Consider the following 25,111-nt stretch of genomic DNA (forward strand, 5'->3'; position numbering starts at 1 on the left):
CCAAAAAGTTCAATTTTTGTCTCATCTGTCCATAAGACATTCTCCCAGAAGCTTTGTGGCTTGTCAACAACCAGTTTGGCAAATTCCAGTCTGGCTTTTTTATGATATTTTTCCCAACAATGGCGTCCTCCTTGGTCATCTACCATGAAGTCCACTTTGGCTCATACAGTGACGGATGGTGCGATCTGACACGGATGATCCTTGAGCTTGAAGTTCACCTTTAATTTAGATGTTTTTCTGGGTTCTTTTGTTACCATTTTATTATCCATCTCTTTGATTTGTCATCAATTTTCCTACAGCGGCCACGTTCAGGGAGGTTGGCTACAGTCCCATGAATAATATGTGCAACTGTAGTCACAGGAACATCAAGCTGCTTGGAGATGGTCTTATAACTTTTATCCGTAAAATGTTTGTCTATAATTTTCTTTCTAATCTCTTGAGACAACCCTTTCCTTCGCTTCCTCTGGTCCATGTTGAGTGTGATACACACCATGTCACCAAACAGCACAGTATCTGTAGCCCTATATACAGGTCCACTCACTAATTCCAAGATTGTAGACACCTGTGATACTAGTTAGTGGACACAACTTGATTTAACATGTCCCTTTTGTCACATTTGAGTTTTATTTATATTTTTTTTAAATTCTGTGGAAGCATGGTTGAAAAGCAAGGTCTGTCATTTGTTCATTTTCACAGATCTTTTAGGCTATGTGCACACGTCCGGAATTGCCGCGGAAATTTCCACGGCAATTCCGCAACTGTGCTGCGTGTAAAACTCATGCGGAATTGGCAAGCGTTTTCCCACTAAACACTAGCATTTTACAAGCGTAATTAGCTTGCAGAATGCCAGCGTTTTCCAAGCGATCTGTAGCATTGCTTGCAAAACTGATTGACAGGTTGTTCACACTTGTCAAACACAGTGTTTGATAGGTGTGACCAACTTTTTACTATTGACGCTGCCTATGCAGCATCAATAGTAAAAAGATCTTTTAAAAATAATTAAAAAAAATAATAAATCATGATATTCTCACCTTCCGGCGTCCCTCGTAGCATTCCCGCTCCTCGCAATGCTCCCGTTCCTAATAATGCCTAGCGGCAATGACCTCAGATGACATAGCGGTCTTGCGAGACCGCTACGTCATCACAGGTCATTGCCACAAAGCATCCCTGGGAACGGAAGCATTGCGAGGAGCGTGAACGCTGCTAGGGACGACGGAAGGTGAGAATATCATGATTATTTTAATTTTTTTTTTTTTTTTTAACAATTATACGGTGCCCAGTCCATGGAGGAGAGTCTCCTCTCCTCCACCCTGGGTACCAACCGCACATGATCCGCTTACTTCCCGCATGGTGGGCATAGCCACATGCGGAAAGTAAGTGGATCAATGCATTCCTATGTGTGCGGAATTGCCACGATTCCACACAAAGAATGAACATGCTGCGTTTTTTTTCCGGAATGCGATTCCACAGCGGAAAAAAACGCAACATGGGCACAAAAATTGCAAATTGCATTCTAATAATAGGATGCTTAATGTATGTGGTTTTTTTCGCGTTTTATAGCGAAAAAAACCCTGAACGTGTGCACACAGCATTAGGGTGCGTGTCCACTGTCTGGATTACATCCGGATTAGCTGCGAATTGAACGCTGCGTACAACCGCAGCGTTCAATCCACAGCGTCCAGATGTTACAGCACAGTGGAGGGGATTTTTTTTTTTTAAATCCCGTCTCCACTATGCGTGCGAACACGCACCCGGCGGCCCTGCGTTACCGGACATGCGGCGCGTCTTTTTAGAACGCAGCATGTCTGTTTACCTTGCGGCGACGCAAGGTAAATCACAGGGCTCTATGAATGGGGTGTGGAGATTCCAGATGTGTGCAATGAACACATCCGGAATCACCACGCGTATAGAAAGGGGCGGCGCGAGTTTTCTCCGTCCAAAGCGCCGGCAATCCGGAACGTGGAACCTTACCCTTATTATTAGTTTTGTCAGATTCAAGTTATTTCTGTGACCATTGTGGGTTTTTGAGTCATTAAACGAGGGGTACCAACAATTTTGACCAGGTTTGTAGGTGAGTATATTATTACACTCGTACTTACATGCACGTATACACACATTAAATAAACTATAGACAGGAGTACTTCTGTAAGGTCAAATTCAGACAGCAGTGGGGCACAATCCAGGTGATTGCAGCCAGTCCGTTCATTGCTGTCTGCACACGTCTCAATTCAGCTTTAGTCTGCTTCATTTTGGGGAGAGGGGCTAGAGATATTAAGCAGTCTGCCATTTAAGATGTACTGGTTTCCTTTACAGGAAGACACTGGTGAAAAGGAAAAGAAAGGGGTAAACGTATGGTCTCTTGGAACACATACAGAAGAATTTATAATTTCTCAGTTTTAGGCTATAGTCACACTAGTATTTTACATCAGTATTTGTAAGCCAAAATCAGGAGTGGAACAATCAAAGGGAAAGTATAATAGAAACACGTCACCACTTCTGCATTTATCACCCACTCCTGGTTTTGGCTTACAAATACTGATGTGAAATACTAATCGTGTGACCGTAGCCTTAAAGTGGTTTTCCACTACACCAATAACACTGGTCAACAGCATTTTTGGTGCCAAAGATATTTCATCGAATTTAGGGTATTTTTGGGGTGCTGATTCTGAATATGTCATCAGTTTTGCCAGATTGGCTCAAGTTTTAGAGATTTTTGGTATCTTATTTATAGCACTTGTTGGTAAATGCGACACATCATCTCATTAATTTCTTTGGATTAGTACTTGAACTGAGCAGTTCTCAATATAGTTTTGTGTTAATTAGTGTTCTAAAAGTTTGTTCATAGCTTGATTTTTGCACTAACTTTATGTTGTTGTCTGTTTTCCAGTGAAAAGCATGAACTCATCAAGAAGAAGTTGTCTTAACGATCCAGACTCATTCTGTTACATTTGTGGTGAATACACACTGCCAAAACATAGAAGAAACATAACAGACTTCGTAAAAAAAGTGTATTTTGCCTATTTTGGGGTTATGCTTGGGGACCAAGACAAGTTTTGGGCACCACACATAGTGTGCAAAGCATGTATCGAATTATTACGAAAATGGAGCAAAGGACAAAGAAAAAGCTTCAAATTTGGTGTTCCAATGGTGTGGAGAGAGCCAAAAAATCATCATGATGACTGTTATTTATGGTAAACACAGGTACAGGCACATCTTCACAATGAGGGACAGGCCTTCTTGCAGATTCCATGTTACTCCCATTTTCATTTCTTATGCTTATTGAATCCTTGCACTTGCACTGCACAGAAATAACAGTCATCATGATGATTTTTTGGCTCTCTCCACACCATTGGAACACCAAATTTGAAGCTTTTTCTTTGTCCTTTGCGCCATTTTCGTAATAATTCGATACATGCTTTGCACACTATGTGTGGTGCCCAAAACTTGTCTTGGTCCCCAAGCATAACCCCAAAATAGGCAAAATACACTTTTTTTTACCAAGTCTGTTATGTTTCTTCTATGTTTTGGCAGTGTGTATTCACCACAAATGTAACAGAATGAGTCTGGATCGTTAAGACAACTTCTTCTTGATGAGTTCATGCTTTTCACTGGAAAACAGACAACAACATAAAGTTAGTGCAAAAATCAAGCTATGAACAAACTTTTAGAACACTAATTAACACAAAACTATATTGAGAACTGCTCAGTTCAAGTACTAATCCAAAGAAATTAATGAGATGATGCGTCGCATTTACCAACAAGTGCTATAAATAAGATACCAAAAATGTCAAAAACTTGAGCCAATCTGGCAAAACTGATAGCATATTCAGAATCAGCACCCCAAAAATACCCCAAATTCATTAAAATATTTTGGACACCAGAAAAAAAAATTTTTTTTGTTGACCTGTGTAATGAACTACCGATTGGACATGTCTTCAACAACAGATGGTGGGGTGCAGGGGTATTCTGCACTAATCGCAGTCTACATATGGCCACTGCCATAGCTTGTAACCTGCAGAAGATTGGTGAGGGTATTGGGTGTTGCCCCCCCACTGTCTGTTACTTCTGGCTTTTCCTAAGAATAGGCCATCGATACAGTGGAAAACCCATTTACAAAGAGACATAATGGAATAAGAAGAGAGTTGCATGGATAATTCCAATACTAACTCCTACAAATTCAAGGGCAGACAAATGTGTACAATTATGGCTTACTGAGTAAACATTAAAAATGGATTTGCATAGGCGGCAGCATCTCCAGAGACTACAATATAATTATGACATCTCAAAATTCATATGATGCAATTACAAAACATGATCATGAATTGTAAAAATGAGATTAATAAGTCAGTGTTGGAAACAGTGGTCCAGACAGGGTAAATAAACATAGTAGTAAAATAACTAGCACAAATAAATATTGTCTAGCTCCGACAGATACCTGTTGCTAATTACAACCTACAGGGCAAGGATGGGGAACCTTTTTTCTGCAAAGGGCCATTTGGATATTTCTTCCTTTTGGGGTCCTGATCTGGGGTATCAACTTGATTATGATCGTGTTATATATTTGGTCAAACTTTTACTGGTAATTAAATATCCCCTAAGGTGATGGCTGGAGCTGCTACTCTTAGGTGTGACATGTGACAGGGCGGGGAGCATAGACAACACTGGAGACACGGGTGGGGGGGAAGACAACGCTGGAGACACTGGGCCGGGGCATAGACATCGCTGGAGACACTGGGCCGGGGCATAGACATCGCTGGAGACACTGGGCCGGGGCATAGACATCACTGGAGACACTGGGCCGGGGCATAGACATCACTGGAGACACTGGGCCGGGGCATAGACATCACTGGAGACACTGGGCCGGGGCATAGACATCACTGGAGACACTGGGCCGGGGCATAGACATCACTGGAGACACTGGGCCGGGGCATAGACATCACTGGAGACACTGGGCCGGGGCATAGACATCACTGGAGACACTGGGCCGGGGCATAGACATCACTGGAGACACTGGGCCGGGGCATAGACATCACTGGAGACACTGGGCCGGGGCATAGACATCACTGGAGACACTGGGCCGGGGCATAGACATCACTGGAGACACTGGGCCGGGGCATAGACATCACTGGAGACACTGGGCCGGGGCATAGACATCACTGGAGACACTGGGCCGGGGCATAGACATCACTGGAGACACTGGGCCGGGGCGTAGACATCACTGGAGACACTGGGCCGGGGCGTAGACATCACTGGAGACTCTGCTGCAGTCTTTTGTGGGACGGTCACACATTGTGTGCCAACTCCTCCCATGGTTATTTCGGACCAACGTACCCATCCATTGCATGAGCCGCAGTGTTCTGGAGTGAATGTTACATGTGAGTCCTCACAGAGTAATAAATTAAAGGGTCGGCAGCTATCAAAATGCAACTGCTAGCTATAACACTTTGGTCACCGAGAATCTGCCTGGAGGTCATATAAAAGGTCATGGTGGGTGGTACATGGAAGCCATTCACAAATGTATGGGTGTCTCTCAGTCTGCAGGCACAAGATGTTTGTTTTGATGTCTCTGCTATCAATAGTAGTATCTCATGAAGATGGCATCCAATTTGCAGATAATTTAGTGAGGGAGGACCCCCTCCTACATGGAGATCAGCTATAGTTATTTATTTGAATAGGTGATCTAGTCCAAATAAGAACATTACCAGGAGCATGACTAGGGTAAAAATAACAAAACCTGGAATACTCACCTGCTGTCACCAGCACAGGCAGCGAGCTTGTTGGTATCACAGTTCTTCTGTAACTGAGGCCTGCAACGGGAGAGAATGCCTGATTGGTATTTTCTCCCCATCCATGTCCCCTGTAATGTTTATGTTTAGGCCACAACCCTTGAATTTTTTAAACTGACCCACAAATCAATTTAATAGCTTTTATAACTAACCTAAGGGAGTAACTATGGGGATTAAAGTAGTGCAGTTTTTTGTTAATGTGAATGCGTGTTAGCACTATTGCCTTGCAGCACTGGGTTCCTGGATTTAAATCCAACTAAGGGAAACATGCTCTTGTGTTTGTGTGGATTTTTCCACGGGTACTCCAAGAAATATAGTAAAAGATAAATTGGCTTCTAATGAAAATGTGAGCACGACTGTGAGCCCTTCTGACATTTACTGAACAAGTTCTGTCAGTCACAGTGCGACATAGTTCAGTCACGTTTACTGAACAAGTTCTGTCAGTCACAGTGCGACATAGTTCAGTCACGTTTACTGAACAAGTTCTGTCAGTCACAGTGCGACATAGTTCAGTCACGTTTACTGAATAAGTTCTGTCAGTCACAGTGCGACATAGTTCAGTCACGTTCATTTCTACCATCTAAATGTGCAGCTTGATAACTGAATTATGCATCCATTTCCATTGGGTGCCTAACCTAAGCCTGTCGCGTTACATGGCTGCTTAGCAGCAGAAGCCAGCTTCGTTTCATTCACCTGTTCTGGATAGAGGACCCACCATGTACGGTAATGTGTTCATGGACCCTAACTTATGAGCAGGCAGTGGAGAACTTATGGCTACTGGAGCTCTGATGGCTCATGACATGACACCGATTAAGAAACTGATTACTTTCCCAAGTATTTTTGGCATTTTCCCGCCAGTTTCAAAGAGCTCTGCCAGAATTTGGGGAGGCACATGGCATGACTACATCTGTCAGTCAAACTCAAGGTAAGGGACAGCGTTTCTTGTGCCAGAAATGTGCCCCTGACAGAAGTAATATATCTGCAGACAGACACATGCCACTGATAAGATGGGCTGAATCACTGCACCTCTAGAAGTTGTCGCACCTTATTCCTGCACGTCCCTCGTTAAAGATTGGTGTACAAAATGCCAGTCTTTATGAATATGTGCTAAACAGTTTACATACACTCTCCCCACGTTAGTGTATTTCTAAATAAGTATTAAAGCATCTGACCTCACGGAAAACATCCCGAGCAGAGGGAATATCCATGCTGTGGTGGAGGGTGCCTAGAAAATGAATTACCAATACGTAGAAATCTAGTTCCTCAAATCAACATCACCAAAAGGGGACATGCCAAAACAAGTAGAGTTGAGCTGGTCAATTCACAGGACACTGGTCCATCGGCCAGATCAGTATTCTGTGACCGCTGGACAGGAGTGCTGCACATCTCTTACCTTCCACGATCCCCGATGTAACTTTTCATTGCTTGGGCTGGCGCCACGTCATCTGTGTCACAATGCAATGTTGAGATCGCACCAGTGCCGCTAATCAAATGCTACACCAGGGATCCTGAAAGGTACCGTAGATTCGCAGAGCTTCCATCCACCTGTCACTTCACACCGATCTAATGCTATAAAAGAACGCAGCAAATGAATAGGGTCTTACCCAAGTATTACATGCTCACCTGATGGGGTCGTATGTGTGACAACCCAAATATGGCGTCTAGTATCACCTGCTGAGGCATGCACGAGGATTCAACATACTGCCGCGGCTGAACTTCCAAGGATCCAGGAACCAAAGGATATTCAAAACTGGGTAAGGGTAAGTTCACATTAGAAGTTTTTTCAGCGTTTTTTTTCCTGCAGCAAAAAAGCATGTTTTCCTTGTTCTTTCTTGCTGCAGTTTTGGCATCCTAGATTTGTCTCTTCAGCATGCTGCTAAAGTTTAGTGCTTAGTACTATTCTATAGAATCAGGTTTTGGCACAAAATACGCAGCAAGACCTGATACCTGTGTCTTTGCAGTGTTTTTTTTTTTTTTACCATCCATTCAGTTCAATGGGTGAAAAACACTGAAAAAGTGACATGATCAATTGTGCAAAAAAACATGCAAACAGACAATCTTATCTTATTAAATAGTTTATTAAAAGTAAATTTTTAGCCATCTTAAAGTTAAGGATCAGTTGCATTCATTGCCAAATTGTAATTAAAAACCATGCAAAGCACAAAGTCCTGATGACAAAAAAAAAAAAAAAAGTGTGTGTATGAGATTTCTGAAATTTAAGGTACCGTCACACTAGGCGATATCGCCAGCGATCCGTGACGTTGCAGCGACCTGGATAGCGATATCGCTGTATTTGACACGCAGCAGCGATCTGGATCCCGCTGTGAAATTGCTGGTCGCTGCTAGAAGGTCTGCACTTTATTTGGTCGCTAGGTCGCCGTGTATCGCCGTGTTTGACAGCAAAAGCAAGGATACCAGCGATATTTTACACTGGTAACCAGGGTAAACATCGGGTTACTAAGCGCAGGGCCGCGCTTAGTATCCCGATGTTTACCCTGGTTACCAGCGTAAAAGTTAAAAAAACAAACAGCACATACTCACCGGCGCGTCCCCCAGCCTCTGCTTCCTGACACTGACTGAGCGCCGGCCCTAAACTGAAAGTGAAAGCACAGCGGTGACGTCACCGCTGTGCTGTTAGGGCCGGAGCTCAGTCAGTGTCAGGAAGCAGAGGCTGGGGGACGCGCTGGTGAGTATGTGCTGTTTGTTTTTTTAACTTTTACGCTGGTAACCAGGGTAAACATCGGGTTACTAAGCGCGGCCCTGCGCTTAGCAACCCGATGCTTACCCTGGTTACCCGGGGACCTCGGCATCGTTGGTCGCTGGAGAGCGGTCTGTGTGACAGCTCTCCAGCGACCAAACAGCGACGCTGCAGCGATCGGCATCGCTGTCGCTATCGCTGCAGCGTCGCTTAATGTGACGGTACCTTTAGCCTTGGCTGGTCCTGTAAAATGCAGCTGAAAATTTGCATAAAAAAAATAAATAAATCAAAAACCGCTGCAAAAACTCCTAGTGTGAATTTAGCCTGTCAACGTGTTTCAAAGTCAGACTCCTTCAGGACAACCATGGTGTGGTTTAGTCCTGATAAAGCTTGTAACTTCAAAACACATTGACAAATACACGGGGTCGGAGTCCCGCGTAGGTAATTGTGACATTTACGTACTCAGTCTTGAACAAAGAACAGGTTCCGTGGTTGAAGACTTATTATTCTGGAAGTTCCCCGTTTTTTTTCACAAACAAGAGACAAGAGTAATGTCAAGATTCCGGTTTAGATTAGTCTGTAGAGAATGCCTAGGGCCAGGAGTTTCTGAATGCCAGAGATTAGGGAACTGTGCTTGAGAATGGAGGTGATCTTCTTAACATTGCTTGGAGGTTGGTTACAAAATTGATTTTGAGTCCTACCCTGATGGATTTTAAAAGATTCGTGCTTTGGAAAAATCTCTTCTGACACTCGGGTAAAAATCTGATATTTTGCCTTCCACATTCATTAGTTGTCTTAAGTCAAATAACAAGAGACTTACTGGCACATCCAAATCAGAAAACTGGTGTGAATAGGTGCGAACTATAAGTAGCCATCTCTAAACATAAAAAAATAAAGTTGCACTCTGTAGTGCTGAGGCATGTAAATATGGACAGTCTGTGGCGGTTCTAACTGCAGCAAGATTCTACCTATGGTATCCATAAATTCAGACTTTAGCCTAAGAGGTGTTCACACTATACTGGTTCCCAGTAAACCACCTTGTCGTTGTCTGATGGGCATGCATGAATTGGCCAAATTATGTGCTAAGTATCTCCATTTTTGTCTTTTTATCTAGAGCAGCAATGCTATTCATATGTTATACATTTCATATTTACATGCCTTAGCACTACAGAGCGCAACTTCACTTTTAGGTCTTAAGTCAACTCAGACTAAGCTCCATTACTCAATTTAGGTTAACTCCAACGGTGAACATCACTTCTACATCCATAGTGATTTTTACTGAGCTAAGCAATTCTTTCATGTTTTCTGAAGAAATGTAGTACTTCTCTTACTGAACAACCATGGACAAAATTAAAGGGACTGTCAACATAGAATGACTGTTTAAACCAAGTAGAGTGCTTGGTCAACCCTTGCCGTGGACAAACATTTAAATACACTTTACCACCTGCTTGTTTTCCATCTACCTCCACTCTTCTCTGGCTTCTTGAAGCTACAGCTGTCAATCAAAGAAAGGGGGGGAAAGTGCGCACCAAGTACTTGTATTTGGTTTGAACAGTCATTCTGTGATGATAGACTCCCTTTAAGGGGAAACGTTCATCAGATTCATGATATCCAAACCACGGGCGGTATGAATCAGACACTGGCCGCCGCTCAATTGCAGGATACCAAGTGACCAAGTTTGGGATGACTAGAATGAGGAAAGTTTCTGGAAAAGGTTTCTGAGGAAAGCTTTTCAAAGCATGTATATTCTGTAACAGTCCCAAGAAGGCAGCAATCGCACAGTCTGTATCTGATTCACATTGCCCATGGATTGGGCAGAACGACTAATGACAGATTTCCCTTCAGTCCCCGGCTTCTAAAATCTCTTCAGGTAAGGAATCCTTTCTAATAAAATAAAGTAGCACTCTCTAGCGCTACAGCATGAATCCATGAAATATACAACATTTGAATTGCATTACTTCTCTAGAAAATAGGAAAAATTGAGATTTCTTGATCAATATGTGGGCTAAGTGTTCTCAATTTTTCCTATTCACATTTCGTATTATATTTTATGTATTCATGCTGTAGCGCTAGAGTGCTGCTTTATTTGTTAGTTATGTAGAGATGGCTACTCTTAGTAAGCACCTGTGCACACCTGATTTCTGTTTGTCAGTCTTGATATTGGTATCGTTTCGAGACTCAATCTGACTTATTCCACACCTAACTTTCTTCTTTTGGAGCATAGGAGGTAGTAGGGAAGTACATTAAGAAAAGGAGGCTAGAGTTGACTATTTCTTGAAATATAATCCCTTTAACGTCAGCCATCTTTTCTTTTCTAATCTTAGAAGGAAGACCGTTTTAAATTGCAAATTTTATTTTCAGATCAGAGGTTTATCTTTATACTTTTAGGTGGCAACTCAGATGAGAGACAAAAGTCCAAGCCCAAAGGAGACTAGCTGGAAGAAAGGCTCAGCCTCAGCTGCCTGGTAATTTCACAGTACTCAAATACCTCACTCTACAGTTCTGTTACTTAAAGAGAACCTATCAGCGCCAGTTTGGAATGTAAAGTAAAGACATGGCTGTAATACCAATTACATTCACACGTTTGGTGAAGAAATAGACTCTGTGGTTCTTCTTTCATCACTATTTGAAGTTATCTGCTAGTTAGATTTCGGTGCACAGGGGTCGGACTGTGCACTGAGTCTTCTCCTCCCTGTCTATTCCCCAGCCCCCCACCTGCCTCCACTCTGTGAATGAACAGTGAACTGGAGGGGCCGGGGAATCATAGACCAGGAGGAAGAGACCCAGTGCACAGTCCGACCCCTGTGCACCGAAATCTAACTAGCAGAAAACTGGAAATGCTGATTTACAAGAACCAAAAAAAAAAATCTGATTTCATCACCAAAGGTATCAATGTAATCAGTATTACAGCACCAATACAGTCATGTCTTTACTTTACAAAATTGAGCTGCCAGGTTCTCTTTTTGATGATGCAGATTTTCTGCCTCATTCTTTTCCATCCATTAAAAGGAATCTGTCACCACCTGGACGATTTTGAGCTATTACTATGGGCACACAGGTAACTGAATAGTTAAACAAGTATTGCCTGTATGTCTAATAGATGTGCTGTACACATTGAGAAATTGATGTATAATTTATTAATGATTTCTTCCGTGAGGTGCTTGGAAGAAATCCCTGCCTCCTCAGTTATACTGTCACCCCCCTCCCATCAGCATCACACTGAGCTGGTCGGTGCTGTAATCCCAGGCATACGTTGTGCGATCGCGCTGTTACACGCTCAGTGTCCGCCCTTGTATGTGTACTGTCTGAATTGATCCCCTGCGCAGGCTGTATAGATCAGCTGCCATGTGCCCGGAAAGGAGCGGGCTCAGTGTCGGAGCCCGCACCAAACATGGGTAACTGACATGTGCGTATTTTATCATGGCACATGTCAGAAAGGAGTTAAATAAAGTAAGTTACCTACATATTTTCAAAGCTAAGCAGCTTAAAAAAAAAAAAAAAACTCACCAAAAACTCATTGTGGGCTGTGTGCACACGTTGCTGATTTTTCGTGTTTTTTCGCTATAAAACCGCAAAAAAGCATACATTAAGCATCCCATAATTTAGAATGAATTCCGCAATTTTTGTGCACATGATGCATTTTTTTTTCCCGCGAAAAAAACGCAGCATGTTCATTACTTTTGTGGGTTTTTTGCAGATTTCCCACTATATAATGCATTGGGAAATGTCTGGAAAAAACACACACCAAAACCGGGGTAAAAATGCGCAAAAAAACGCATGCAGATTTTTTGCAGAAAATTTCAGGTTTTTCTCAGGAATTTTCTGCAATAAATCCTGAACGTGTGCACATAGCCTAAAGGTGTTGTCAGCACAGAATGACTGTTCACTGCACTTTCCCACCTACATGTTCTCTTTTGTGGGACAGTCACACTTTGTGCGACAACTCCTCCCACAGTATTTTCCGACCAACGTACCCTTCCATTGCACGTGCTGCAGCATTCTGTAGTGAATGCTACATGTGAGTCCTCACAAGATAATAAATTAAAGGGCCGGCAGCTGTCAAAATGCAACTGCTAGCTAGAATAGGTCAGTCACTGGGAATCTGCCCAGAGGTCATATAAAAGGTCATGGTGGGCCGTAAACGGAATCCATTCACAAATGTATGGGTGTCTCTCAGTCTGTAGGCACAACATGTTTGTTTTGATGTCTCTTCTATATCAATAGTAATATCTGCCATGAAGATGGCATCCAATTTGCAGAGAATTTAGTGAGGGAGGACCCCATCATACATGGAGAGCCGCCAAAGTTAATTATTTGGATAAATGGGTGATCTAGTCTAAATAAGAACATTATTATTAACATGACTAGGGTAAAAATAACAAAACCTGGAATACTCACCTGCTGTCACCAGCACAGGCTGCGAGCGTTTTGGTATCACAGTTCTTCTGTAACTGAGGCCTGCAACGGGAGAGAATGTCGATTGGTATTTTCCCACTTCTGCACTTTCCCACCTACTTGTTCTCTATCTGGCGATATCGAGCCAAAACGGTCAAAGAGGAGGATGGGGTGGAGATAGAGGGAAAACAAGAAGGTGGGAAGATGCATTCAAAATGAGTGTCCCCTTCCACATACAGCCTCCCACAGCAATACATGGCTCCTCAGCCCCCTTCTACATACAGCCTCCCGCAGCGGTACATGGCTCCTCAGCCCCCTTCTACATACAGCCTCCCGCAGCGATACATGGCTCCTCAGCCCCCTTCTACATACAGCCTCCCACAGCGGTACATGGCTCCTCAGCCCCCTTCTACATACAGCCTCCCGCAGCGATACATGGCTCCTCAGCCCCCTTCTACATACAGCCTCCCGCAGCGATACATGGCTCCTCAGCCCCCTTCTACATACAGCCTCCCGCAGCGATACATGGCTCCTCAACCCCCTTCTACATACAGCCTCCCACAGCGGTACATGGCTCCTCAGCCCCCTTCCACATACAGCCTCCCGCAGTGGTACATGGCTCCTCAGCCCCCTTCCACATACAGCCTCCCGCAGCGGTACATGGCTCCTCAGCCCCCTTCTACATACAGCGGTGCATGGCTCCTCAGCCCCCTTCTACTTACAGCGGTACATGGCTCCTCAGCCTCCTTCTACATACAGCGGTACATGGCTCCTCAGCCCCCTTCCACATACAGCCTCCCACAGCGGTACATGGCTCCTCAGCCCCCTTCTACATACAGCCTCCCACAGCGGTACATGGCTTCTCAGCCTCCTTCCACATACAGCCTCCCACAGCGGTACATGGCTCCTCAGCCCCCTTCCACATACAGCCTCCCACAGCGGTACATGGCTCCTCAACCCCCTTCCACATACAGCCTCCCGCAGTGATACATGGCTCCTCAGCCCCCTTCCACATACAGCCTCCCGCAGCGGTACATGGCTCCTCAACCCCCTTCCACATACAGCCTCCCGCAGCGATACATGGCTCCTCAGCCCCCTTCCACATACATCCTCCCACAGCGGTACATGATTCCTCAGCCCCCTTCCACATACAGCCTCCCACAGCGGTACATGGCTCCTCAGCCCCCTTCCACATACAGCCTCCCGCAGCGGTACATGGCTCCTAAGCATCCTTCCACATACAGCCTCCCGCAGCGGTACATGGCTCCTCAGCCCCCTTCCACATACAGCCTCCCGCAGCGGTACATGGCTCCTCAGCCCCCTTCCACATACAGCCTCCCGCATCGGTACATGGCTCCTCAGCCCCCTTCCACATACAGCCTCCCGCAGCGGTACATGGCTCCTCAACCCCCTTCCACATACAGCCTCCCGCAACGGTACATGGCTCCTCAGCCCCCTTCCACATACAGCCTCCCGCAGCGGTACATGGCTCCTCAGCATCCTTCCACATACAGCCTCCCGCAGCGGTACATGGCTCCTCAACCCCCTTCCACATACAGCCTCCCGCAACGGTACATGGCTCCTCAGCCCCCTTCCACATACAGCCTCCCGCAGCGGTACATGGCTCCTCAGCATCCTTCCACATACAGCCTCCCGCAGCGGTACATGGCTCCTCAGCCCCCTTCCACATACAGCCTCCCACAGCGGTACATGGCTCCTCAGCCCCCTTCCACATACAGCGGTACATGGCTCCTCAGCCCCCTTCTACATACAGCGGTACATGGCTCCTCAGCCTCCTTCTACATACAGCGGTACATGGCTCCTCAGCCCCCTTCCACATACAGCCTCCCACAGCGGTACATGGCTCCTCAGCCCCCTTCTACATACAGCCTCCCACAGCGGTACATGGCTCCTCAGCCCCCTTCTACATACAGCCTCCCACAGCGGTACATGGCTTCTCAGCCCCCTTCCACATACAGCCTCCCACAGCGGTACATGGCTCCTCAGCCCCCTTCCACATACAGCCTCCCACAGCGGTACATGGCTCCTCAGCCCCCTTCCACATACAGCCTCCCACAGCGGTACATGGCTCCTCAGCCCCCTTCCACATACAGCCTCCCACAGCGGTACATGGCTCCTCAGCCCCCTTCTACATACAGCCTCCCACAGCGGTACATGGCTCCTCAGCCCCCTTCTACATACAGCGGTACATGGCTCCTCAGCCCCCTTCCACATACAGCCTCCCGCAGTGGTACATGGCTCCTCAGCCCCCTTCCACATACAGCCTCCCGCAGCGGTACATGGCTCCTCAGCCCCCTTCTACATACAGCGGTACATGGCTCCTCAGCCTCCTTCTACATACAGCCTCCCACAGCGGTACATGGCTCCATGGCAGACGTGCAGGCATCTAGTCGGCATATCACTCCTTGTTTGCACATACTTGCCTGCTTGAAATACAGTGAAATCCCAAGGCTATGTGCACACGATCAGTAAATGCTGCGGGTGGGACCCTGTGTACTTGTGCAGCGGCCAGATGTTACAGCATAGTGGATGGGGTTTTAAGAAATCCGATGCCCACTATGTGTCCTCAAAAGCCTGAGGCTCACCAGCAGAAATAGACATGCGGCGCATCTCCAGACTGCAGAATGGCAATTTCACCCATACAAGAGAGATTTCACCCATACAATGTATTGGATGCGGAAAATCTGCACGTTTCAGTGATCACATGCGGAGTCACCTGCGATCAATAGACGGCAGCTCTTTGGATGCAGCGAACATGCACCGCATCCAAAGTGCTGCCACTTCCGGATCGTCGGCACATACCCCAACAGTGTGTGCATCATATGTCAGTATTCAACAGTCTGGAGAACCCCTTTAAAAGCACAGGTCCACAAGGTGGCACCAGAATGCACATCATGCCTTTTTGCTGGCCTTAGGAATAAGAGAATGCCCCCTACAGGTGACAATATAGTGGGTGTCCGTTGTATACTAAAGCGGACATCCTGCTGCATCGACCATGACCGATCATGATCATCTGATTCCATCATACATTCTGGCGTCAATAGAAAATATTTAACAGAGGTGTCCCCCTCTAATCTCATCGGCACCCTGCAGTCATGTGGTTCAGATGGTTGCCATGGCAACCTGAGGTGAGAAATTGCCCCCTGATCTGCAAGCTAAGGTCACCTGTTAGGCTACTTTCACACTGGCGTTAACTGCATTCCGTCACAATGCGTCGTTTTGCCGAAAAAACGCATCCTGCAAAAGTGTTTGCAGGATGCGTTTTTTCACCATTAACATTAAGCGACGCATTGTGACGGATTGCCACACGTCGCACGACGGATGCGTCGTGCAGTGGCGGACCGTCAGGAGCAAAAAACACTACATGTAACGTTTTTTGCTCACGACGGTCCGCTTTTTCCGACCGCGCATGCGCGGCCGGAACTCCGCCCCCACCTCACAATGGGGCAGCGGATGCGCTGGAAAAATGCATCCGCTGCCCCCGTTGTGCGGCGGGGACAACGCTATCGTCGGGAACGTCGGCCCTACGCACAGCGACGGGCCGAGCCCGACGCTAGTGTGAAAGAAGCCTTAGATTGTAAGCAACATTTTAGTGTAAAATAAAAAAAAATAAAAAAAAATGTAGATTTTTGTTAAACTTCAAAACTGAAGATTCATCAAAAAATGTTATATAAATTTCCTTGACAAATAATGAAAAACAAGGTTTCACCCAATATCCAGTGTGCGCTTGCGGCCAAGGAAAGCAGAGGTGAGAAACACCCCCACAGCCCAGCCAATTGGGGGTGCGTGCGACTGGGTCCCGCCTAGGTGAATCCAGGAAATCCAGAAATTAACGTGACGCTTCAGCCGAGGTCATGAGACGCGGACTGTGCGAGGAGCTATGATAGCGCCACATGTGGCAACAACAGGTATTTACAAAAATACTTATTCAGAAGGTGTAAATCGATGGAAAGGGCAGCAGACCACCTCTATTGTGTGAGATGACAGTATGGGGTCTAAAAATTCACTGTTTGGGATTGCTCAATTTTAAGGCCATATTTTTTTTGTGAAATTTCCAATTTTATCACAAATAAACATTAGTTATAATTATACTGTCTTAAGATTACCACTAATATAAAGTACAATGTGTCACAGAAACCACTCTCAGAGTCGGGGGGATATAGGAGCGTCCCAGACACTGGGCAGACCAGGAGATGGAGCCTGGTCACTATGAGGTCTCACCGCACTCCTAGGACCCCTGCTCTCCTCACTCCACTCCGTCACTATGGGGTCTCACCGCACTCCCAGGACCCCCGCTCTCCTCACTCCCCTCCGCCACTATCGGGTCTCACCGCACTCCTAGGACCCCTGCTCTCCTCACTCCACTCCGTCACTATGGGGTCTCACCGCACTCCCAGGACCCCCGCTCTCCTCACTCCCCTCCGCCACTATCGGGTCTCACCGCACTCCTAGGACCCCTGCTCTCCTCACTCCACTCCGTCACTATGGGGTCTCACTGCACTCCCAGGACCCCTGCTCTCCTCACTCCCCTCCGCCACTATCGGGTCTCACCGCACTCCCAGGACCCCTGCTCTCCTCACTCCCCTCCGTCACTATGAGATCTCACCGCAGTCCTAGGACCCCCGCTCTCCTCACTCCCCTCTGTCACTATGGGGTCTCACCGCATTCCCAGGACCCCTGCTCTCCTCACCCTCCTCCATCACTATGGGGTCTCACCGCACTCCCAGGACCTCTGCTCTCCTCACACCCCTCTGTCACTATGGGGTCTCACCGCATTCCCAGGACCCCTGCTCTCCTCACCCTCCTCCATCACTATGGGGTATCACCGCACTCCCAGGACCTCTGCTCTCCTCACACCCCTTTGTCACTATGGGGTCTCACCGCATTACCAGGACCCCTGCTCTCCTCACCCTCCTCCATCACTATGGGGTCTCACCGCACTCCCAGGACCCTTGCTCTCCTCACACCTCTCTGTCACTATGGGGTCTCACCACACTTCCAGGACCCCCCCTCTCCTCACTCCCCTCCGTCACTATGGGGTCTCACCACACTCCCAGGACCCCTGCTCTCCTCACTCCCCTCCATCACTATGGGGTCTCACCGCACTTCCAGGACCCCTGCTCTCCTCACTCCCCTTCATCACTATGGGGTCTCACCGCACTCCCAAGACCCCTCCTCTCCTCACACTCCTCCATCACTATGGGGTCTCGCCGCATTCCCAGGACCCCTGCTCTCCTCACCCTGCTCCATCACTATGGGGTCTCACCGCACTCCCAGGACCCCTACTCTCCTCACCCTCCTCCATCACTATGGGGTCTCACCACACTCCCAGGACCCCTGCTCTCCTCACCGGTCACTATGGGGTCTCCCCACACTCCCAGGACCCCTGCTCCCCTCACTCCCCTCTATCACTATGGGGTCTTACCGCACTCCCAGGACCCCTGCTCCCCTCCATCACTATGGGGTCTTACCGCACTCCCAGGACCCCTGCTCCCCTCACTCCCCTCCATCACTATGGGGTCTCACCACACTCCCAGGACCCCTGCTCTCCTCACTCCCCTCTGTCACTATGGGGTCTCACCGCACTCCCAGGACCCCTACTCTCCTCACCCTCCTCCATCACTATGGGGTCTCACCACACTCCCAGGACCCCTGCTCTCCTCACCCGTCACTATGGGGTCTCCCCACACTCCCAGGACCCCTACTCTCCTCACTCCCCTCTGTCACTATGGGGTCTCACCACACTCCCAGGACCCCTGCTCCCCTCCATCACTATGGGGTCTCACCACACTCCCAGGACCCCTGCTCTCCTCACTCCCCTCCATCACTATGGGGTCTCACCACACTCCCAGGACCCCTGCTCCCCTCACTCCCCTCCATCACTATGAGGTCTTACCGCACTCCCAGGACCCCTGCTCCCCTCCATCACTATGGGGTCTTACCGCACTCCCAGGACCCCTGCTCCCCTCACTCCCCTCCATCACTATGGGGTCTTACCGCACTCCCAGGACCCCTGCTCCCCTCACTCCCCTCCGTCACTATGGGGTCTCACCGCACTCCCAGGACCCCTGCTCCCCTCACTCCCCTCCATCACTATGGGGTCTTACCGCACTCCCAGGACCCCTGCTCCCCTCACTCCCCTCTGTCACTATGGGGTCTCACCACACTCCCAGGACCCCTGCTCCCCTCACTCCCCTCCATCACTATGGGGTCTCACCACACTCCCAGGACCCCTGCTCTCCTCACTCCCCTCCATCACTATGGGGTCTCACCACACTCCCAGGACCCCTACTCTCCTCACTCCCCTCTGTCACTATGGGGTCTCACCACACTCCCAGGACCCCTGCTCCCCTCACTCCCCTCCATCACTATGGGGTCTCACCACACTCCCAGGACCCCTGCTCTCCTCACTCCCCTCCATCACTATGGGGTCTCACCACACTCCCAGGACCCCTACTCTCCTCACTCCCCTCTGTCACTATGGGGTCTCACCACACTCCCAGGACCCCTGCTCCCCTCACTCCCCTCCATCACTATGGGGTCTCACCACACTCCCAGGACCCCTGCTCCCCTCACTCCCCTCCATCACTATGGGGTCTCACCACACTCCCAGGACCCCTGCTCTCCTCACTCCCCTCCATCACTATGGGGTCTCACCACACTCCCAGGACCCCTGCTCCCCTCCATCACTATGGGGTCTTACCGCACTCCCAGGACCCCTGCTCCCCTCCATCACTATGGGGTCTTACCGCACTCCCAGGACCCCTGCTCCCCTCACTCCCCTCCATCACTATGGGGTCTTACCGCACTCCCAGGACCCCTGCTCCCCTCCGTCACTATGGGGTCTCACCGCACTCCCAGGACCCCTGCTCCCCTCACTCCCCTCCATCACTATGGGGTCTTACCGCACTCCCAGGACCCCTGCTCCCCTCCGTCACTATGGGGGTCTTACCGCACTCCCAGGACCCCTGCTCTCCTCACTCCCCTCTGTCACTATGGGGTCTCACCGCACTCCCAGGACCCCTACTCTCCTCACTCCCCTCTGTCACTATGGGGTCTCACCGCACTCCCAGGACCCCTGCTCCCCTCCATCACTATGGGGTCTTACCGCACTCCCAGGACCCCTGCTCCCCTCCATCACTATGGGGTCTCACCACACTCCCAGGACCCCTGGCTCCCCTCCATCACTATGGGGTCTCACCACACTCCCAGGACCCCTGCTCCCCTCCATCACTATGGGGTCTTACCGCACTCCCAGGACCCCTGCTCCCCTCACTCCCCTCTGTCACTATGGGGTCTCACCGCACTCCCAGGACCCCTACTCTCCTCACTCCCCTCTGTCACTATGGGGTCTCACCGCACTCCCAGGACCCCTACTCTCCTCACTCCCCTCTGTCACTATGGGGTCTCACCGCACTCCCAGGACCCCTGATCTCCTCACTCCCCTCTGTCACTATGGGGTCTCACCGCACTCCCAGGACCCCTACTCTCCCCTCCTAAAACAATGAATGGATTCAGATGGAAGCAGCGAAGGAGCCATCACACACAACCGTAACCTCCCGTGGCCTCCCCGCCGGCCCCACTGGAGGCCACACGCGGCAGGGCTGCACGGAATAACGCAGTCGCTGGTGCCGTCTGAATCCTGGCTTTGGGGTCATACACATGGAGGCTAACCGCAGTGTGAGAACAGCCTCCTGTCCTGGCCGTACATTGTGCTGGTGTCCTCTCCCCTCCGCGCAGACAGCGCACAAGTTACAGAGGACAGACACACAGACAAAGCCCTAGCGGCGGCCGCCTCTCGCCACGGCGCGGTGCAGTAACGTGCAGCGCCACCTGGGGGCGCCGCCGTGTCGGGGCTGTTCTCACTGCTGGCCGTGTCACTACAACGGCGTGTATCCCCGCTAGAGCAAAGCAAACCAACCTATAATAGTAGACATCGCTCTTGCCAGCGGACAAGCCTGACCTGCGGGTCACCTCTTCCTTTTTCCAGCCTTGTGGCAGAGCCGAGCACTCCCAGCGTTTCCTGTCCATTCCGCCGCCGGTCCGGTCACTCTCGGGGGTATCCACCGCGCCTATCCCTCCGCCGATACCGGCACGTACTGACTGCTTGTCTGCTGCAGACGCTGATACACACGCTGGTTGCACAGAGTATCGTGGGGGCGAACATGAATGCGCGACCACTATTGTTACAAGCAGGTCATGGAATCGTCCAAATATCGCGACACTTGGGCAGTAAATTGCGCTCAGGCCACGTGACTGTACGCGCTCATTTCACTTCATTGTTAATCAAAACAGCAATTGTCTGTCTCAGCCATTACAGGAGGCAGAACAGCAAGGCCAGGAGGAGGTCCTCCACCACAGTCTGAGCCTGTACACCATAGAGGAGGCCAGGAGGAGGTCCTCCACCACAGTCTGAGCCTGTACACCATAGAGCAGGCCAGGAGGAGGTCCTCCACCACAGTCTGAGCCTGTACACCATAGAGGAGGCCAGGAGGAGGTCTTCCACCACAGTCTGAGCCTGTACACCATAGAGGAGGCCAGGAGGAGGTCCTCCACCACAGTCTGAGCCTGTACACCATAGAGCAGGCCAGGAGGAGGTCCTCCACCACAGTCTGAGCCTGTACACCATAGAGGAGGCCAGGAGGAGGTCCTCCACCACAGTCTGAGCCTGTACACCATAGAGGAGGCCAGGAGGAGGTCCTCCACCACAGTCTGAGCCTGTACACCATAGAGCAGGCCAGGAGGAGGTCCTCCACCACAGTCTGAGCCTGTACACCATAGAGGAGGCCAGGAGGAGGTCCTCCACCACAGTCTGAGCCTGTACACCATAGAGGAGGCCAGGAGGAGGTCCTCCACCACAGTCTGAGCCTGTACACCATAGAGGAGGCCAGGAGGAGGTCCTCCACCACAGTCTGAGCCTGTACACCATAGAGGAGGCCAGGAGGAGGTCCTCCACCACAGTCTGAGCCTGTACACCATAGAGGAGGTCCTCCACCACAGTCTGAGCCTGTACACCATAGAGCAGGCCAGGAGGAGGTCCTCCACCACAGTCTGAGCCTGTACACCATAGAGGAGGCCAGGAGGAGGTCCTCCACCACAGTCTGAGCCTGTACACCATAGAGGAGGCCAGGAGGAGGTCCTCCACCACAGTCTGAGCCTGTACACCATAGAGCTGGCCAGGAGGAGGTCCTCCACCACAGTCTGAGCCTGTACACCATAGAGGAGGCCAGGAGGAGGCCCTCCACCACAGTCTGAGCCTGTACACCATAGAGGAGGCCAGGAGGAGGTCCTCCACCACAGTCTGAGCCTGTACACCATAGAGCAGGCCAGGAGGAGGTCCTCCACCACAGTCTGAGCCTGTACACCATAGAGCAGGCCAGGAGGAGGTCCTCCACCACAGTCTGAGCCTGTACACCATAGAGGAGGCCAGGAGGAGGTCCTCCACCACAGTCTGAGCCTGTACACCATAGAGCAGGCCAGGAGGAGGTCCTCCACCACAGTCTGAGCCTGTACACCATAGAGCAGGCCAGGAGGAGGTCCTCCACCACAGTCTGAGCCTGTACACCATAGAGGAGGCCAGGAGGAGGTCCTCCACCACAGTCTGAGCCTGTACACCATAGAGCAGGCCAGGAGGAGGTCCTCCACCACAGTCTGAGCCTGTACACCATAGAGGAGGCCCTCCACCACAGTCTGAGCCTGTACACCATAGAGGAGGCCAGGAGGAGGTCCTCCACCACAGTCTGAGCCTGTACACCATAGAGCAGGCCAGGAGGAGGTCCTCCACCACAGTCTGAGCCTGTACACCATAGAGCAGGCCAGGAGGAGGTCCTCCACCACAGTCTGAGCCTGTACACCATAGAGGAGGCCAGGAGGAGGTCCTCCACCACAGTCTGAGCCTGTACACCATAGAGCTGGCCAGGAGGAGGTCCACCATAGTCTGAGCCTGCACACCATAGAGGAGGTCCTCCACCACAGTCTGAGCCTGTACACCATAGAGGAGGCCAGGAGGAGGTCCTCCACCACAGTCTGAGCCTGTACACCATAGAGGAGGCCCTCCACCACAGTCTGAGCCTGTACACCATAGAGGAGGCCAGGAGGAGGTCCTCCACCACAGTCTGAGCCTGTACACCATAGAGCAGGCCAGGAGGAGGTCCTCCACCACAGTCTGAGCCTGTACACCATAGAGCAGGCCAGGAGGAGGTCCTCCACCACAGTCTGAGCCTGTACACCATAGAGGAGGCCAGGAGGAGGTCCTCCACCACAGTCTGAGCCTGTACACCATAGAGCTGGCCAGGAGGAGGTCCTCCACCACAGTCTGAGCCTGCACACCATAGAGGAGGTCCTCCACCACAGTCTGAGCCTGTACACCATAGAGGAGGCCAGGAGGAGGTCCTCCACCACAGTCTGAGCCTGTACACCATAGAGCTGGCCAGGAGGAGGTCCTCCACCACAGTCTGAGCCTGTACACCATAGAGCAGGCCAGGAGGAGGTCTTCCACCACAGTCTGAGCCAGCCTGTACACCATAGAGGAGGTCCTCCACCACAGTCTGTCAGCCTGAGCCTGTACACCATAGAGCAGGCCAGGAGGAGGTCTTCCACCACAGTCTGAGCCAGCCTGTACACCATAGAGGAGGTCCTCCACCACAGTCTGTCAGCCTGAGCCTGTACACCATAGAGCAGGCCAGGAGGAGGTCCTCCACCACAGTCTGAGCCTGTACACCATAGAGCAGGCCAGGAGGAGGTCCTCCACCACAGTCTGAGCCTGCACACCATAGAGCAGGCCAGGAGGAGGTTCTCCACCACAGTCTGAGCCTGTACACCATAGAGCTGGCCAGGAGGAGGTCCTCCACCACAGTCTGAGCCTGTACACCATAGAGCAGGCCAGGAGGAGGTCTTCCACCACAGTCTGAGCCAGCCTGTACACCATAGAGGAGGTCCTCCACCACAGTCTGTCAGCCTGAGCCTGTACACCATAGAGCAGGCCAGGAGGAGGTCCTCCACCACAGTCTGAGCCTGTACACCATAGAGCAGGCCAGGAGGAGGTCCTCCACCACAGTCTGAGCCTGCACACCATAGAGCAGGCCAGGAGGAGGTCCTCCACCACAGTCTGAGCCTGCACACCATAGAGCAGGCCAGGAGAAGGTCCTCCACCACAGTCTGAGCCTGTACACCATAGAGCAGGCCAGGAGGAGGTCCTCCACCACAGTCTGAGCCAGCCTGTACACCATAGAGGAGGTCCTCCACCACAGTCTGAGCCTGTACACCATAGAGCAGGCCTGGAGGAGGTCCTCCACCACAGTCTGTCAGCCTGAGCCTGTACACCATAGAGCAGGCCAGGAGGAGGTCCTCCACCACAGTCTGAGCCTGCACACCATAGAGGAGGTCCTCCACCACAGTCTGAGCCTGCACACCATAGAGCAGGCCAGGAGAAGGTCCTCTACCACAGTCTGAGCCTGTACACCATAGAGCAGGCCAGGAGGAGGTCCTCCACCACAGTCTGAGCCTGTACACCATAGAGGAGGCCAGGAGGAGGTCCTCCACCACAGTCTGAGCCTGTACACCATAGAGCTGGCCAGGAGGAGGTCCTCCACCACAGTCTGAGCCTGTACACCATAGAGCAGGCCAGGAGGAGGTCTTCCACCACAGTCTGAGCCAGCCTGTACACCATAGAGGAGGTCCTCCACCACAGTCTGTCAGCCTGAGCCTGTACACCATAGAGCAGGCCAGGAGGAGGTCCTCCACCACAGTCTGAGCCTGTACACCATAGAGCAGGCCAGGAGGAGGTCTTCCACCACAGTCTGAGCCAGCCTGTACACCATAGAGGAGGTCCTCCACCACAGTCTGTCAGCCTGAGCCTGTACACCATAGAGCAGGCCAGGAGGAGGTCCTCCACCACAGTCTGAGCCTGTACACCATAGAGCAGGCCAGGAGGAGGTCCTCCACCACAGTCTGAGCCTGCACACCATAGAGCAGGCCAGGAGGAGGTTCTCCACCACAGGTCTGAGCCTGTACACCATAGAGCTGGCCAGGAGGAGGTCCTCCACCACAGTCTGAGCCTGTACACCATAGAGCAGGCCAGGAGGAGGTCTTCCACCACAGTCTGAGCCAGCCTGTACACCATAGAGGAGGTCCTCCACCACAGTCTGTCAGCCTGAGCCTGTACACCATAGAGCAGGCCAGGAGGAGGTCCTCCACCACAGTCTGAGCCTGT

At 50.4% G+C, this 25,111-nt stretch overlaps 1 protein-coding gene across 12 annotated transcripts in view; it reads right to left on the reverse strand.

The window, feature by feature from the left end:
* MBD3 (methyl-CpG binding domain protein 3) overlaps positions 1 to 21,351 on the reverse strand; it is a 42,376-nt gene extending 21,025 nt beyond the window's left edge. Inside the window, exons 1-3 of one of the 12 annotated variants that reach the window (XM_077272029.1) lie at positions 20,864 to 21,262; positions 12,883 to 12,942; positions 5,748 to 5,807 (exon numbers count right to left, since the gene is read on the reverse strand). In XM_077272029.1, the coding sequence (XP_077128144.1) occupies positions 5,748 to 5,807; positions 12,883 to 12,942; positions 20,864 to 20,931 (188 nt within the window). In that variant the 5' untranslated portion in view covers positions 20,932 to 21,262. Of the gene's footprint in view, positions 1 to 5,747; positions 5,808 to 7,179; positions 7,224 to 12,882; positions 12,943 to 20,609; positions 20,627 to 20,821 lie in introns of those variants that run through there. The other 11 variants (XM_077272021.1, XM_077272075.1, XM_077272057.1 and 8 more) reach the window with 11 other exon arrangements.
* Positions 21,352 to 25,111: the final 3,760 nt, after the last annotated feature.

The sequence above is a fragment of the Ranitomeya variabilis genome, chromosome 1, assembly GCF_051348905.1.
Source record: "Ranitomeya variabilis isolate aRanVar5 chromosome 1, aRanVar5.hap1, whole genome shotgun sequence".
Classification (NCBI taxonomy): domain Eukaryota; kingdom Metazoa; phylum Chordata; class Amphibia; order Anura; family Dendrobatidae; genus Ranitomeya; species Ranitomeya variabilis.